Raw genomic sequence first — 16,528 nt, 5'->3', positions numbered from 1 at the left:
GGGTTCAATGGAATATCCAGAGACACTGGCAAATACATAGATGATAGAAAATAAATGTGAATATTCATATTCCGCGTTCAAGGTAACCATGAAAGAACAACGCTATTCGTGAAACTATATAAAATCTTGTTATTATCGCCCTCGAATCGTTGACAGAAGAAGAGGAAGCATCGTGTTCATGAAAACAACCCGAAAGGAGGGTCCAAAAACCAGGGGACGACCCCTGCGAAACGGCCAGGACTTTCCACCTGCTCCAAGGGATCTTATCTGGAACGATGAAACGCGAGCGTTCATAGCTGTGCGCGCGTGCACGGGGAGAGTGGATGATCGCTAGCAGCCCCCTCGTGTTTACCGGGTCCCGACTAGTGTGAATGGAGGGCAAGAGCGTCTGCACGCGCGCGCGCGCCAAGGAAGATTAATTAATATCGCAATATCGCCGACCGTACGCCGATGACAAATTGGAGAAAGCGGGCGGCCCTCGCGGTGTCCGTGGCCTCTCCACCGGATAGTCGCTTCGTCGCGATAAACCCTTGTGTTAGCTACCAAAATGTTTGTATTTGTTGCCGCTACAGTATCACAATATTTTCACGTAAATGTTTCATCTTCGAAACAGAAGTAGATGTAGAAGTGTTTAGAATTTTTATGGGAATATAAGAAACGGCGAGGGAAAAAATAGAAAAATCAGTTCCTGAGTAGCCGGTAGCTAACGCAGGTCTGATGAATCATCCTGTGTTTCATCATTCCAAGAAGAATTTTGAGTTTGGTAATCGCCGAATCGCATCGGTGGTATAATCAATTAACGCTAATGTATATAACGCTGAATAAATGGTTAATCGAGGACATTTGTCTCAATCCTCCTTTTTAACTCACAGAAGAGTCCGAAAACGTATGGAAAAAATTTGATTAATTCTCGCTCTAATTTCGAAGAACCGAGAGATTCTTTTAATGAAAGAGACAAGAACGATTCGGAGGCGCACATCGTGCCATTCATAGCGATGCACGTGCACGCGGTGTAAAGCGGCGCGTCTCGGGCTGACTTCTTGCCGCACGGTGCAGATAAGATCGAGGACAGGTGGAAAGTTCTTGGCTCCCACGCGACTCCGCGGTTTGACCGGGCACAGACAGCCAGCGCGGCGGATTCGACGGCCCGGAAGATTAGAATTGGGAGCCGCCGCGTCTCCCGCGGGAACTAAACGGGGAAAGAGGAACGTGAGAATGAATGATCGAACGCGCGAGGTATAAGAAACTGGGCTGACCCGGTGTCAGACAATACGTCGAACCGCCGAGTCCCCGATGAGGCTTGAGAACCTGTTTATGCGTCATTATTCCGCTTTGGATCCGGAAAGCGGCAGGAAAGGATCATCGTCTTTCTACCAGGCCAATGAAAAATATAAACGGAACCTTTTAACTCGGTGGAACACTTGTTGCTTCGTAAACTATTAGAAAACAGGAATTTGGGCTTGGAAGATCACAGAAACCGATATTAGCCTATATTCTAGAAGATCCGCATTTAAGATCGATGGATCAAAATGAAACCATATGTTTTATGAAAATTTCTGATATTTCTATAAAAATTCGCTGGTTAAGGTGATCAGCGAACTGCAAATTACGTACGCTTGCAGCACTTTTGGCCATTTGGTGGTACAATGAAATATCCGAAATAATTTTGAAATTCTAGGATCAAATGGTAAACAGATTTCTAACGGATTACACTTTTCGTGAATACATTTACGTAGATCCATATCTTCGTAAAGAGCCGTGGTTCCTCGATGAAACCGCAGTCGCAGCGAACATCATCCACCATTCCGTTCTGTCTTTTTCTCGGCTCGATGCAGAGGCGAGCCAGGCCAGGTCAAGCCAATCCCAGAGCGGCTCATTGATGATTTCGGTCGGGTCCATCGGGTCGTAAAGACCCCTCGGCGCAAAATCAAGTCTGGCCCTTTCTTGCGTGCATTACGGTACCCGTGAGCCGGATTGTCGTCTGATACCAGCCACGGTGCGAGAGGCCGGGAATCAACTTTTCGCTGGCAGGATGAGTCATTACGGCGAAGGTAGTAGCTTACATTGAACCGCAAATGACGCGAAAAACCGTCCCGCGAATGGGGGAAGGGACGTCCCCGCTCGGGGCACATGGAAGCGTGAACGTTTTTGCCGTAAAAATTGCTCCCGTCTTGGACGATTGACCATTGGAAATGCGAGTACCATCGACGCCGCGCGGTTTCTCCGCGGTTGCCCGCGCGCGCGCACGCGACTATACTTACATGCTCTTGACCCGTGACGCTCGCTAAAAACCGGACCAAACGATAACGAAGATCCGACGATGAAGCGCGAAGGAATACACGTTACTACGAAGTTCCTTTCCCAGTTCCAACGCGTCGGAAGTGTTTAAGAAAGGTTGGTTGCACGGCATCCGATAGGTTGAAGGTAAAACAAGTTACTGTCTAATATCAATCTTCGAAGATTCATTTGAAAGAACTCGTATGAAACATTCACACGAATAAGTAGAAATTCTAATTTTCGATGTGAAGAGTTGAAAAAATTTCTCAAAGTCTTGGCAAACGGATTTCACTGATTTATCGATTAGGGTAAGGAATAAGTGGATACACGGTGTGTTCGAGGCAAACGACGCGAAGGAAGGAAGGAGAACGGGAAAAAAGATATTGAAGAGCGAAGGTAGCCTCTCGCACGAGAGGCCAATAGCTGTCGCGTGTTATTTCGGTCGAAAATGCCGCGCAGAATCGCGCCCGCGCCGGTTGACCGGTTTAAAGGGAGCGCGCACCAACGTAACATCTGAATGAATCACGTCCGACCGAAACGAATACGGGCGATCCACGTTGTGTCCCTGCCCCCGCGTGTACCCCGGTGTTCCATCCTTTTTGCTCGATCGTTCCTTCCACGGTCCACTTCGCGCAGGACTACGCGCACGTACGCGCGCGCGCGCGCGCGTATAAATAAACGGCCATACATTATTTATAAATCGCTTATACACCGACGGCAAGGTCGGGATAAGATCTGAGGTCCAACGGAAAACAGAGATACACCGTGGGCTTTTATGATCTTGGGAGTGACCTATCGCGGAGAACACTTCATCCCCCGCCACGTAGCCGGGGAATAACTCGTTCTAATCGTTTCTCGAGTCGACGGCGAACCGCAGGCTCGTACGAGCTGAAATTATCCGAGGCACTTCGAGGCCTTCTGCCTTGAAACTTCAATTTCGATATGGCGAAGTAGCGGAGCATGAAATGTGAAGAGCTTCGCCACATCCATACGAGATCGTTGCTTCCTTTCCGCAAACTTCAAGGCGCAGCGAGGACGTTAGCATCGATTCGTTTCCTCTTATTGCATTTTTTCAGAATTCCACTTGGATCGATTGATCGATATCACACAGGGAATCGACGGGTACAAAATATCACGGCAATAACGTTAATCATTCAAGGGTCAGTACAGGTCTATACTTCTCGGTGCAGATGCAATTTTCACCGTAACAGCTCTGGAAACCTCCAAAACGAAGTTTCTCAACGTAAACCTAGACTCTGAGTTTACATTTTCTAGCTGGAAAACGTAAACTGGATCCAAAAAAAGGGCACGGAGCACAGTATCATCTGGGAGTCGAGTAAAGCGGGCACATGGCTAGGGAACGTGAAAGTTTGTTAGTCGCGGGGTCTGTTATGTCTCAACGTAAACACCAGACGTCCCCTAACGCGACGAAGTGCGACGAGGAGCGCGCGAGATAGATGATATGCAGAATAAACGAGAAACAGAGAGGTGGTATCAAGAAAACGAGATCTGGCACTACGTTATGCCCGTTCGATTACAGATAATCACCGGTCCGCGGACCGATCGAACTTCATCGACCTATAAATCGGCGCTGGGAAGTGCTTATAGTAGCGGCGCACGCTCGGTTTTCTGCCTGATGAGTTATCCAATCCGTGGCCGAGCATAAATGTACGATTATTTCTCGTGGCGCACGTGTTCCGCGGACGTATGGAGCACCGCGCCGGATCGTAAAGAACGCGTTAATCGCGGGATACCTAGCGGGGAACCGGTATCGATGCAAAACAGGCTGAATTCGACTCGCCGCCCGCCTCGTCCGTGTAATTGTCCGTGCGAGAACAACGCCCCGTCCCCCTCGGAACTATTCCGCCCCGAGATCGCCATCGGAAATTTGTTCGGTTCGACTAGTCACCGCGTTATCCGCGGTATTTTACTACTCGCCTTTTCGCGCTGGAACCTTTCCCGCGCCGATCGGCGAATCCTTAACGTCGCTGGTACAAGATTCAAGACACACGGAACAACGTTGAATTACGTTCGAACATCTGTGCACGCGGAAAGCTGATGCGCGCGATCGAGAATCCCTCGTAGGATAAATAAGAAACTCGCAGTATTTTCTGCAAAGAGATTGCTCACGCGAAGCATAAACGGCACGCCTCGGTTTAATAGATGGAATTAGTTGACTATGGTTGGATCAAATTAGCTGAAATACTGCTGGAAAGCTTGACTCCTCCCTTCGCTCGCTCCGGAAAGTAAAACAAATTCCTGCATCGTCGTCCCCAGTCATTAATAGAACGGCTAAATAATCGGCGCAGTCCCATGGATTCCAGTCCGGTGATCCAGTATCCACAATTTCGCTAGCCTTGAAAAATGGCACCGGGTAATAAAACTTCTTTCAAAGAGAACGCCACGACTATCGTGATGGGGCTCAATCAGCGAGCCATCAATGGACTTCCCGCGGACGAAGAGAGTAAACGGCGAAGGCGGAGGAAGAGGGCGAAGGGGAGGACGAAGTGGAAGAGGAGGATCGTGGGGCCCGCGATCAGCAACGATCACAAATTATCCGGCAGGTACCGAGCGCCCCCGATCGGTAGGCACTATCTCATAGAGTAGCCGACCTGTGTTTAGCCTATCACGAAGTGGATGTCCTTGTCGTGACCGTGAGGCTAATTGCCGGTGGTCAGCAGGGGAAGCAGCAGAGGTTGCCGGGAGGATAAATAGCGGCAGCGTTGGTGACGACGCGCCGGCAGAACGCGAAATATCACGCTGATTCCGCGACGAGAGGATAACGCGTCGCTACGAGCCGAACCGAACCGGCCGGCCGCTTTATTTTCTCCGCGGTTTCGCCATCCATCATCGGCCGGGGGTCCTACGAAAGGACGACTTCTCCACGGTCTCGAGATCGCTTATGAGTCTCTCCCTGGAAAAGATGGATAGACCCGAGGATGAGACGCGTCCACTTTCCCCACACCTCCGGTTTCATCCTTAAGTCTCCTCGATTTTTCTAAATCGACCGGATAGAGGCACACCGGCGCGCCCCGTTCAGCGTCGTAAAATACGTTTCCTGGCGTGGATGGGTGTTAAATTGGATCCCTGCGTCCGTCGGTTTTTCCCGGCAAAAAATTCCTCCTTGCATGAGATTCACCGATCGGTATCCACATCCACGGCTACCGAAGCGATCGCGATACACGCGACGCGACCGAGTCGCGCCTCGATGATTCGTATGGTCGTTCAAGTTAATTATCTAACGATACGCTTAATCAATTGGTACTTCCGCGTCGGGATTACACGCGATCGAGCGGTATTTATTGCAGCATTTGAATGTTAAACACGGTGTAACTTATATATCTCGCGCCGGTGGTACCGAGAAAATGTTGTACGATGTTTTTATTAAGAATTTAACGGCTGCTACCTCGGGACGTAACGAAATCTGTTAATTGCGTTTCATTCAATACTGCCGTTAAGCGTCGCGCTCGAGATCCACGAAAATCGGATTAACGAAAATTCCACGATCATATCAATCGTGCGAATCAAAAGCAATCGCAACTGCTTGAACTCGATTGGCGCCTTTCATGAACGAAGGGTCGAGCTGACCGTCCTCGACCTATCACCTCGAGCTTCCGCTCGCATGCACTTCTATAAGCCAACACCGGCAGAAGCGCTCCCCGATACCATCATCTCCCCCGAAATCGGGGTTTCGAGAAAATAAGAGCCGTCCATTGGCGAGGAACGCCTTTCGCCGGATAAATTTCAGCCGTCAGTATGCGAGGGGATCCATTAGCGGGACGCCGTCCGAATCGCAGCAGCACGGTCTGGTCGTTATGAATCGTTGATCTCGAACTCCGTTGCCCCCGGACGAAGTTGAGACGCGCGATCGCAAAAAGATCGGCGCAGAAAATCGCGAAGCCAGGGCATATCCAGTTGTAACGGTATACCGCACGCGGGCGAGGCAGGGCAGAGTCGGCCAGGGCAGGGACAGCAGGAGAAAGAGACGCCCGGTAGCCGAAGCGAGCGATCGTTACAACTCAACGAAAGCTCTCCGGCGTGTCGCGTTCCTAGTGAATGGAGCCGGCGCAACGCGACGCAGCACAGTGCATTCATCCGATATAGAGGCCTGCGGCGATTAATCGAATCTGGGAAACGCGGTGGACCGGCCCCAACCGCTTTCCTTCGGACCGAGCCGTTTTTCCGCGGTCAGTTTCGCCATAGAAGCGCGGCACTCCGCTTTATAAGGACTTCATTGAAAACGTCGCTCGACAATCGCCTCCGGCCGATCCGAGGATCCTCGCTGATTCCCGCGATCCACAGGCCAGACGGTCTCCTTCGAACTGGCCGGAGAAAAATTCGCCGGCCATTACCGTTCTTTCAGAAAGGCTCTTCCTTTTTGCCCCTGTTCAGTGTCGGAGTTTCGTAGACCGATTCCTCGAACAATTAACACCGCTGCGTACAATTAAGATCCAGGCTTCAATAAAGTTCGATTGAAGCCTTTAGACGGGAAAGGCATCGAATTTTTTCAATTACGAAATAGTTGCTGCCCCTCGACGGAGAATAAAAGGTTTGAATGGGCTGGTGGTAGTCGCTTACCAGGAAAACCCGGACCGCGTTCCCGTCAATGAGCGATCCGCACCAGTCGACTTTACATTTACGGTGTTCCTCTTAACGAGAACTCTCTGTTCCCGGTAACGCGGTTTCTACGTAGCCGCGACCTCGAAGGAGACCGACTGCTTACCTGGACGACTCTTCTTCTTCTTCTTGCTACGCCCTGGCGGACCTTCCGTTTATCATTTTTCTGCGCTCTTTGGTCTCTCCTTCGCTCCCGTGACATTTACATCGGGGCGCCTAGGGCTTCGTTCTTTTCTTCATCCGCGAAGATAAATAATAAACCGAGAAGTCGGAAAGATGCGTGCCAGGATCTCTTAACGCTTCAACGAATGTCAACATTTCATTTGTTACGTGGGTTCGTCTAAATGATGATGGTACGGTACTAGATCCTCGTGGGGTCCCGGGATTCTTTGCTTAGATATCTGTAGTTTCCGAGCAAAATGAATGCGGATCTTTTCAAGGCATTAGCAAGACATTGTTCGTATTATTACCATAATGATTCCATTGGAATCGAGTCCTGAATGATTGGATCCCCGGGTCTAAAGGAGCTAGGAGCCCGTCAAGGCAGGAGACAACCGCGTCGAGTCTGTTATTTCTGCAATTGCTGCGGTGAAACGCGGAGGTACCGTCACGGAACGCCTCAACAAAGTTGAACGTTTCGAGACCAATTTATAATTCGATGATTATCTGTACAGGCGGACTGCGACGTCGGTAACTCGGCGAACTGCGTGCCAGCCGGGCATAAATATCGCGCGAAAAAAGGCCCTGTCGTCGTTTTCGCCGTAGTCACGGCAAATTATTGATGATCTCGCGGACAGGCAATAGAGATCGTTATCGAGCTCGCTTCACAGAAAGGTCGTGTCGTGCGACACGACATCGCAAAAAGCCTCAACTGCCTGTCCGCGTTGTGGAAGGAACAGCCACGCGTACTTCGAAGCAGATAGTACCTCGCGGAACAAAGTTCCTTCAACCTGACTGTATCTACTTCGCAGTACTTCACTGCAGCTACTTTGTGGCTATGATATTTCATCCTGCCTACTTAACTATGTAGACGGTTTTCAGGTGGTTAGCTGGCGTATCGTTCTTCCCCGAGGAAACAAATCTTCTTGTCTCGAAGTTTTGCATCCTCGACTTCTTCACAGTTGCAACAAACCCTGATTAAACCTAAGTGTTCATCGCGAATTGTTCCCGAGAGTATTCTACAGAAGCGAGAGATTGTGCTGAGAGTGGTGGTGAGTTTGACGATTCTCTCAGATGGTCTACAATAATCTAGAATAGTCTAAATTGGTCCAGAATAATCTAGAATAGACTGAACTAATACGGAATAATTTAAAATAGTCCAAAATAGTCTAGAATAATCTAGAACAGTCTAGATGTCCTGATCTAGTATCTAGCTGTAACTAGAAGACCGTAACATGATTCAGCTTTTCCAGCGATAAAAAGAAGAACATCATGGAACAGCGCGCAGGTTCCGCAAATGACATAGAACAGACCTTAAAGATGCAGAATCCATAAAGATTCCTCCCGACGTAAGTACAGACTGTTAGGGAATTCTTCAACAATTTTGCAAGCGCGTTAAAGCACCGTTCACACATGAATCACGGAGCCGAAGCGCGACACGGCGTCGCTTTAAAGGGCATCAGTATGCAAAAGGTAGTCGCGGCAAGAATTTTGGGCTCGTCGACGCCGAGAACGGGCAAATTTAGTCTGGCTGTGCGCCGGTGCCCGTACCCGGCCGCTCGGACAATATTTCTGCAGACCGGTCAACCGTAACCTGTCCATTGTTAGCCGCATATATTTACTTTGCTTACGACGCCGGCCATAAGCGAAGTACTGTTATCCGCGGTGGTGTGCGTATGACGTATCGCCCCGACGATCTTGATACTTCCTTCGCGCCTCTCGAAACACGGCCCTCCTCTCTCACCCCTTTTCGACGACGCCGTTAAATTATAACCCGCGGAAGTTGGTTCGTGAACACCATCAGAGGCGGGGGAAAACGCGGTAACACCTTGGTCACCGCTTCGGCTAACCTTCCCAAGCAGGATAGCTTACATTCACGGCTACCACGTTGAACTGCACGGTATGAAAGCTTTATTTCTTGTTTCTTCTCGCACTCTTGCTTTCAACGGGGAAAAAGTAAACGATTACTCAAGAAATCTCGTTTTAGACTCGCTATCGGTGCCGATCGGAGAGCACTTAAACTGAGAATACTGTATACAGAGTTCTCTAGAGATGTACGATCTCCGGGTGGAGACCGCGCGCAGCATCGAAGCGCAAGAAATAAAGTCGACTTTCTACGCGACTTCTATGTTTCCGACTTTCTACAGTTGAAAATGAACCTCCTCGATCGTTTCGCGTAGAGATAATCGCTTCGACGATTGAACACTTCGTGAAAGACGATACGTCTAACAAATATAGTTCACTAACTTCGAAATTTTATAGTCTGCGCTTTGAGAGAGGAGAAAGAAGACCCCTGACGTCTGAAATCCAGGCTGAACTCTGAAAACGATTTCGGATCGTTTACCGAGAGGCCTCGTCGCGTTCTGTGATTGAGACGTACGCAAGAGCGACGCTCAACCGGGCATTCGTCGGGTCTCTCTCGCGTGATCAGAACGCGCAGCCTTGTAATCGACAGCGAAAACACGTACGCGCATCCCGAGGCTCGCGAAGAACGTGTTCACCGGCGGACGGTACCGTAAGGCATCCCGAGATCATTTCACCGGATCAAAATTTCAGGGGCTGCGAGAGCCCCCCTCTCTTTCTGGTCGCTCGCTCGGCCCAGGAAATTATTTCTCGAAGGCCACTTACCGAGGCGCTCACGAAGAAGTAATCGGACAGAAAATACGGAGCCACGGACCGATAATGGCTGGTCAGGCGCAACGTGGCCCGCGGGCCCTGTTCTCATCCCTCTTCGGCCAGAAAACAACGTGTACGCACAACAGCTCGGGCCCTTTTATCGATCGTTCCTCGTTCGATGCTGAGCTGGCGAGAGAATTGGCTACTTTTGATCACTTTCTCGTAGCGCAACGAAAGGCGAATCGAGACGGGAAGCGAGCTACTGATCACAGGAATTAAAGGACGAGTCGTTTCTCGATGGTTTGAGGGCAATCTAGAAGATAAGGGTAGCGTGAAAATTGTAAGATAATTAAACGACAGCAAGATAACGAGCGTCAGAGCTTGTTCTTCGTTAATAAGTTCTCATTTGGGTCATAAATCGCAAACATCCTCCTATTGTTCGCGTTGGGAGATCCAATACACGGGGAGCAGTATTTGAGAAGCTTTCCTTGCAGGAAGAACGCGTCAGACACGGCGCACGCCCGAAGAAATCCAGATCAGCCCAAAAAATTGGCTAGACAGCATCATAGCCGCATTTCCGTTCCACGATCGATGCCCACGGGATGCATCCGACTTCCGCGAGAACACGATCAGCCGCACGGGGAACGGACCGCGGGTAGAGGTCCGCGAGAAAGATTGCGAAAGGTCAAATTCCTTCGATTCGAGGCTTTCCTCGTCAAATTACGAGCCAAGAGACGAAGAACCGTGCGACCAAGAAGCAAAGGAAGGTTGGATTGCGTATGCATTCGTTATTTGCGGTTATATGGGGGACACCGGTGCCATGAGAGAGACGGGACGAGAGGAGAGGAACGGGAGCAGGCGAGGAAGAGCGAGAGAAAACGGGAGTGGGAAAGAGGAGGGACGGTTTGCGGAGCGAAGTCGACGAGAGACGCGGTGCGCGAGACGGAGAAAGAAGGAGAATAAACCGATACAGAGATACCGCATACAGGCGAAAGCCGACAAGCCAACAACTCTCGAAAGGGCCCTGTTGTAGGGGTGCTTGTGAGAGAAGACTGCTGGAATGCACCGAGAACAGGTCGCAAGGCTGCCGACATTCCGAAATTTGCAACGGCGCAAACCGCGGGGAACGTGTCCCATTGTGAACCCCACGAGTTCGCCCGCCCCGGAAGAAAAAATCCGACGAAATATGACTTTCGGCAACCCGTTCCCGTGACCCACCGTGAACGGAACGTGATTTAGGGGTTCGTGAACGATCGCGGGGATAGATATCCGACGGTGAACACGGGACCATAGATTTTGGAAGCGATCTTAACACGGAAGTCTCCTCGCATTCATCTTCTCGAATCAGAATTTTATTCGAAGTACGTTAGATTTGCTTTATCATTAAACGGTTCGTTCAGAGAACCATCGATGATATACTTGTCGTACCGCTGATTCACGCATTTCGTAAAGGTTAAACGTTTGATAACAGCATTACCACGCAATGTTTCTTGGAGACCGCCATTAGCAAATACCGTGGTCGTTGCGCGAACGTTACGACAATCCGCAGGAAACCAGGTGAATTAATTTTTTGTAAAGAAACGATGGCGGACTGCCTTTTGGATGGTAACATTCGACGAGTGGAGGCAGAAAAAAATGACTAAACCTTATTCCGCTGTAGGAGAAAAGAAGAACACGCGTGGGACCGGGAGCGTAATCGCGAGAGATCAAGTAAACGCGAGAATATCGGAGCCAGCGAAGACAAAGGAGACGATATCGACTTATCGGACGGACTTTAAACGGAGAACCGTTCCGCGATATTAACATATATATACATTCCCGGGCTGCCATTCCCCGGTACCGTACGATACGCAGCGTGAATTGATTTTTAACGCTTTTATTTTACACCCCCCGCCTTTTACGAGGCAATTTTGCTCATCGGCCGCGGCTTGGCCAGGTCCGTTGTAAATAAAAACCACGGGGAAGAAAGAAAACCACACGGCAAAGGTTCTTCGTGTCTTCTTTTTTTCTTTCCTTCTCTCTCTCTCGTTCTCTCTCGCTCTGGAACGTTCCCTGCGAGGTATTTATGTCCCCCAAACGTAAAGGCGCCATTTTTACGCGCGTTTTATTTATAAACTACTAATAGCCAGGAGACTGTTCTCCTCTATCGATAGTCCCGACGAAATTTTGCGACTCGCATTCTTACCGTTCAACGATAAGCGTTATTTAATGAGTGCATCCAACAACTTCAAGGACATTTCAAGGTCACCTTCCTGTTCTCGAAAGGAACTTTATGTTCCCCGAGATGAGTTCAGTGACCCATTGGAGAGCATCGTAACGGAATGATCTCTTAAAATACACTTTCGTGATCGTTTCGTAAATTTAAAGGGTTGTAACGCTTTTTCTTCGAAGAACGGAGTAAAATTTACGACATCCTATTCCTATGATTACGAAATTAAAATCTGTAAATAGTATATGTGTTTCGCAACGATTCGAGAATTCGAGCTGAACTTAACGTTGAATATATACTTGTCGCCAAATGGACGTTGTTCTGCTTAAATAATTGGGACTTAATGAGCTAACAATCAGTGGATTACTTCAATTACAGGGTGAACCAAAGCACGGTATAAGTAAGTTCCTTCCTATCTTCTAACTGCTCCTAGTTAGTCCCTTTCTCTGGAGCTAATAATAAAGCAATTTCTTACTAAAACGATTCGAGGATACAAGGAAGAGAACAGTATTAAAATCACCGATAGGATGCAGAACCGCGAGAATTCGCGATGTGCAAGCGACTGCGTGTATTTACTAATCGCGTTCGCCGACAACACGCTCGTCTTACATAACATCGACGTGTCTCTGCCTGCAGGACCTACGTCCTTCCCAAGCCCGGTCCCGATCACGGGTAGCGGAGGCCAAGGAATTCGAGGGACGAGCAACAAAGAGAAAATAATGCCCGGTCGTGCGATGGACCGGGTACGCAACCCGCGTGAGCGCGACGAGAACGGCATATACAGGGTGAGTCATCTAAGATTAGAACCTAAAATGTCCCTGTTGCTTTCAAGGATACCACCCAATTTACAGGAAAAAAACTCATTTAGTCCTCAGACCTTAACACTGCCGCAAAGAAAACTTCAGTCGTGACTGCGTTTTCCAAAATTTCAAAGTCACCTATCTCCTTTGTTTAAAAAGATTTTAAACGATACAAATGAAAACTTATAGATACGTTATACGTTAACCTTCAGGTAAAATTCCAGACGATTAATACAATATTCCAGGATAATGTTTCATTGCTTCAATTCAATGTTGTTAAGTACCTATACAGGTTATTCATTTAGGTTAGATTATCGTTTCAAAGAGACCGGTGCCCAAAGGCAATCTAAAGGTTCGCATTAACGATGAATCCATCGTTCAATTATCCATAACGTTGCAATGATTACATATGTGCAGTTCCTTTCGAGATGACCCGGGTGACCTTGGAATCCCGGAAAACAACCCCGAAGGACAAAATCTCGGTCGCGATACCCTTTCGAACCGCATATTTTTCCCCGTCTAAACAGTTTAGCCCGTGATTCGCGCGAGTGCGACGAGGAACGGCGTATAGGTTAAGTCGCCGGGAGCGAGGGCGAGACGGAGCACGCGCGGTTCACCGGTAAGCGAGCAAGACAGGAACAACAGAGTCGCAACGCACGCACATCGCCGCACGAAAGAGTGAGACGGTAAGAGTCCATCAAGCAAAACTCACCCTGTTGCATTCCAGAGCCTCCGCGCTGTGCTCCTCCTTCTGCTTGAAGCAGCTGCTGCACTTGCTCTTGTTGAATATGTTCGGCGCGAACTTCCTGCACTCGGCGCCGGTGCCACGGACGCCCGCCGTGCCGGCCGACATCGCGACACGTGCGAATTAACCGCGACGACCGGACAGCATCGTACACCTCTTTCTCTCACTCACTATCTCTCTCGCTTTCTTTCTCTCTCAATCTCTCAATCTCTCTCTCTCTCTCACTCTCTCTCACTCACTCACTCACTCTCTCTCTCTCTTTCTCTCTCGCCCCCACCCCTTTTACCCCCACTCTACCGGTGACCCCACGAACCGACAACCTTAACCCCTTAAGGCTCGGCTTATATTTCAAATTTCAATCGTTTCGAGCAACAAAACTGTTCAAAGGGAATCGAACATTTACAGAACTTGATACTGCGGTTTATTGTATTTCATGCCTGACGACGGATATTTTTATTATACTCGATGCGTTAGCGTACGTCTCGAGAACTTGGCCATACCCGGGCGCTCAAGGCTGATTCTCAAGGGGTCAACTCCGCGTTCCCGGTTCCACTTCCGTTTCCCCGTGTCCTTCGGTTGTCGTGTAACAAATGCGTCACCAAATAATCGCCTTTCGGTCTATGCGCGATTCCGTCTGGGTTGGCTCGTACGTACACGCCGGTCGAGCAGTGGCCGTGCAGCCGCAGCAGCCGCCACTATTGGTGCCCGTTACGTTAACGGATCGAGTTAACAGGATTTCGTATTCTCTCGTTCCGTGGCGCGAACGGATCTCACTTTTCCAGTCGGGTCCGTTCACCGTCACACCCAATCAATTCCGTGATTTATCGGTGTCCGCGATCTGTGTTGATCCTTCTCCAAGTATTGTACCTGATAACGCCCGGAGAGACCACTCGAGGGCTGACACAACTTTTTGTTTACATACAGCTGGCTGGGTTCAAAGCGGCGCAATAGTTTCGCCGGAATTTCGTGCGGTAACGGCCGAGGACGCGGCGTGTTTACAAAACGCGTTCGTGTCACGCGGACCGGAAGCACGCGTGTGCACCAGTGTCGTCACTCCGGCGGCAGAACGCTAAGTTCCGATGTCCGATCAGTAGGTGACTATTCCCCGTTTCCCTTCTGCTCGTATGTTCGCGCTTCTTGTTGACAATCCTTCAGCCGTGTTCCAAACAGCACGTGGATCGAACGTGACACACTGAGACGCACGGATCCGATATTTAATGGGGAGACACTCGCGTGCACCGTACCAATACGTCTGACAAAATCGTTCTCGCCGATCGATCGATTATTTGACGAATCCGGACATCGAACGCACGTGCGTCCGATTGGTCGATCGACGGAGGACCAAGGCTTTCTTTCTCTCTTTCACTCTTTCTCTCTCTCTCTCTCTCTCTCTCTCACTCTCTCACTCTCTCACTCTCTCACTCTCTCACTCTCTCTCTCTCTCTTTCCTTCTGTATATCACTATATCTCTATGTCTCCTGCTCTCACTTCCAGTTTGAGAATCCGTCTCAGGATCCAGGGGGACGTGGTTCCAATATAATTATTCGGCTGCCACAGTTCACGATGTATCGATAGTAGCACCACGATCCGCCTGTCTCTTTTCCTCTCTCTCACGCTCTCCCGTTCTCTCTCGTGCTCCCTCTCTATCTTTCTCTTAGTCGACTGTCACTGCGATAATCCCACGACGCGGCCCGAAACGCTGCACACGCGACGATTACGACAATGGCCACGACCACGAGCACGACGACGACACTCGAGCACACTTAACGACACGTCGCGTCGCGCTCTCCATGACAGAACGCTCCCGCGGACGTCCATCTGCGATCTGGCCCGTTTAACTCGGCCTCTATGCCGTCCGCAGCGCTCACTCTCGCTCGATCGACCGCAGCACGCACGCCCAGGCCCCGGACTACGCCACCGCGCAACTAGTCCCTTTCTCCGTCAGCGAAACACGCAGCGCCGCCTTCTGAATTTCAATACGCCGTTTCGCGTTTCTCTTTTGTCACCGTTTTCACGCGTTACTCGATTCGAACCGTTGGATTATCGCGATTTTTTCAAATGTTCAACCGACGACTGAAACGCGAATTCGATACAGCGCGAGTGAGACCCGCCCCCTTCCACTGGACAACTAGGAACTAAATATGATATTCTTATGCATAGTGCTGCTTAAAATAATCTTTTAACCGTGCACCTGTCTAGTAGCGGAATATTTCAGTTTGGAATAAATTAGTAATATTGTATGATAAACATAAAATGTGGACGGTACGAATCGCAGTTGGTAAAGAGATGTCCAACGATATATGGAATGTACTGTTTTACGTCTTGCACGCAAGTTTTTTCTGGCGACATCTTTGATGAATTTTCTGCAACCACTTTACACTGGTTGTTCGGTACTTGGAAACGTCAATAAGTTAGAACCCTTTACGAATATTTGAGCACAGACTTAAGGTATCTACAGACTGTGCATACAATGTATTTTTCTGCTACTGTTCTGAAATACCGACACCGCTAGAACTACTGAACTATATAAGACTGCACATGAAAAGTTGTGACATGGAGGCCAATTGTGTGTACGTGTGTGTGCAAGTATGTGAAAAAGAGAGAGAGAGAGAAAATAGAAGGCAGACGATCCAATGAAGTACAAAATCACAATGAATGAAACAAGTATATAAGTAAGAAGAGTACTTTCATGTTTTATAATTACAAAGGCGGAAGCTTTCGCTTCGTCTTTATATATTCCATAAACCAGCTCACAATGTAGCTCTGTTAAATACTAATTAATTGATGGAGAGGCGTTCATTGCTTAAGCTCTCGATGTTTAAATACTTGAACGCGATTCAAATGTTTCGCAATGCTAATTAATCCAATGTACGTTGACGTTTGTTTGATACAGATATTCTTAGTAATGTTATTGTTCAATCAATCGCTTTTTATGCCAAAAAATATGCGAAAATATATTTATAAGAATTATTCTTTTAATCTGAACTAAATAAAAGAAGTATGAATGATGTAAAAATGAAGAAATGAATGACACGTTTTAAGAATAAATTTTGAGATAAACAACCAAAAGCAAGTCCTTTTTCTTGTGCAAATAAAAATTCAAAT

At 48.7% G+C, this 16,528-nt stretch overlaps 1 protein-coding gene across 7 annotated transcripts in view; it reads right to left on the bottom strand.

Moving 5' to 3' along the window:
- Positions 1-15,589, bottom strand: part of osp (myosin phosphatase Rho interacting protein outspread) — a 227,667-nt gene extending 212,078 nt beyond the window's left edge. For 3 of the 7 annotated variants that reach the window (XM_076371818.1, XM_031984787.2, XM_031984788.2), the window contains exon 1: positions 13,391-15,588. In XM_076371818.1, the coding sequence (XP_076227933.1) occupies positions 13,391-13,531 (141 nt within the window). In that variant the 5' untranslated portion in view covers positions 13,532-15,588. Of the gene's footprint in view, positions 1-13,390 lie in introns of all 7 variants that reach the window. The other 4 variants (XM_031984785.2, XM_031984786.2, XM_031984790.2 and 1 more) reach the window with 3 other exon arrangements.
- Positions 15,590-16,528: the final 939 nt, after the last annotated feature.

The sequence above is a fragment of the Nomia melanderi genome, chromosome 11 (assembly GCF_051020985.1).
Source record: "Nomia melanderi isolate GNS246 chromosome 11, iyNomMela1, whole genome shotgun sequence".
NCBI lineage: Eukaryota > Metazoa > Arthropoda > Insecta > Hymenoptera > Halictidae > Nomia > Nomia melanderi.
The sequence above is the reverse complement of the archived record's forward strand: the minus strand, read 5'-3'. Positions and strand labels throughout refer to the sequence as shown.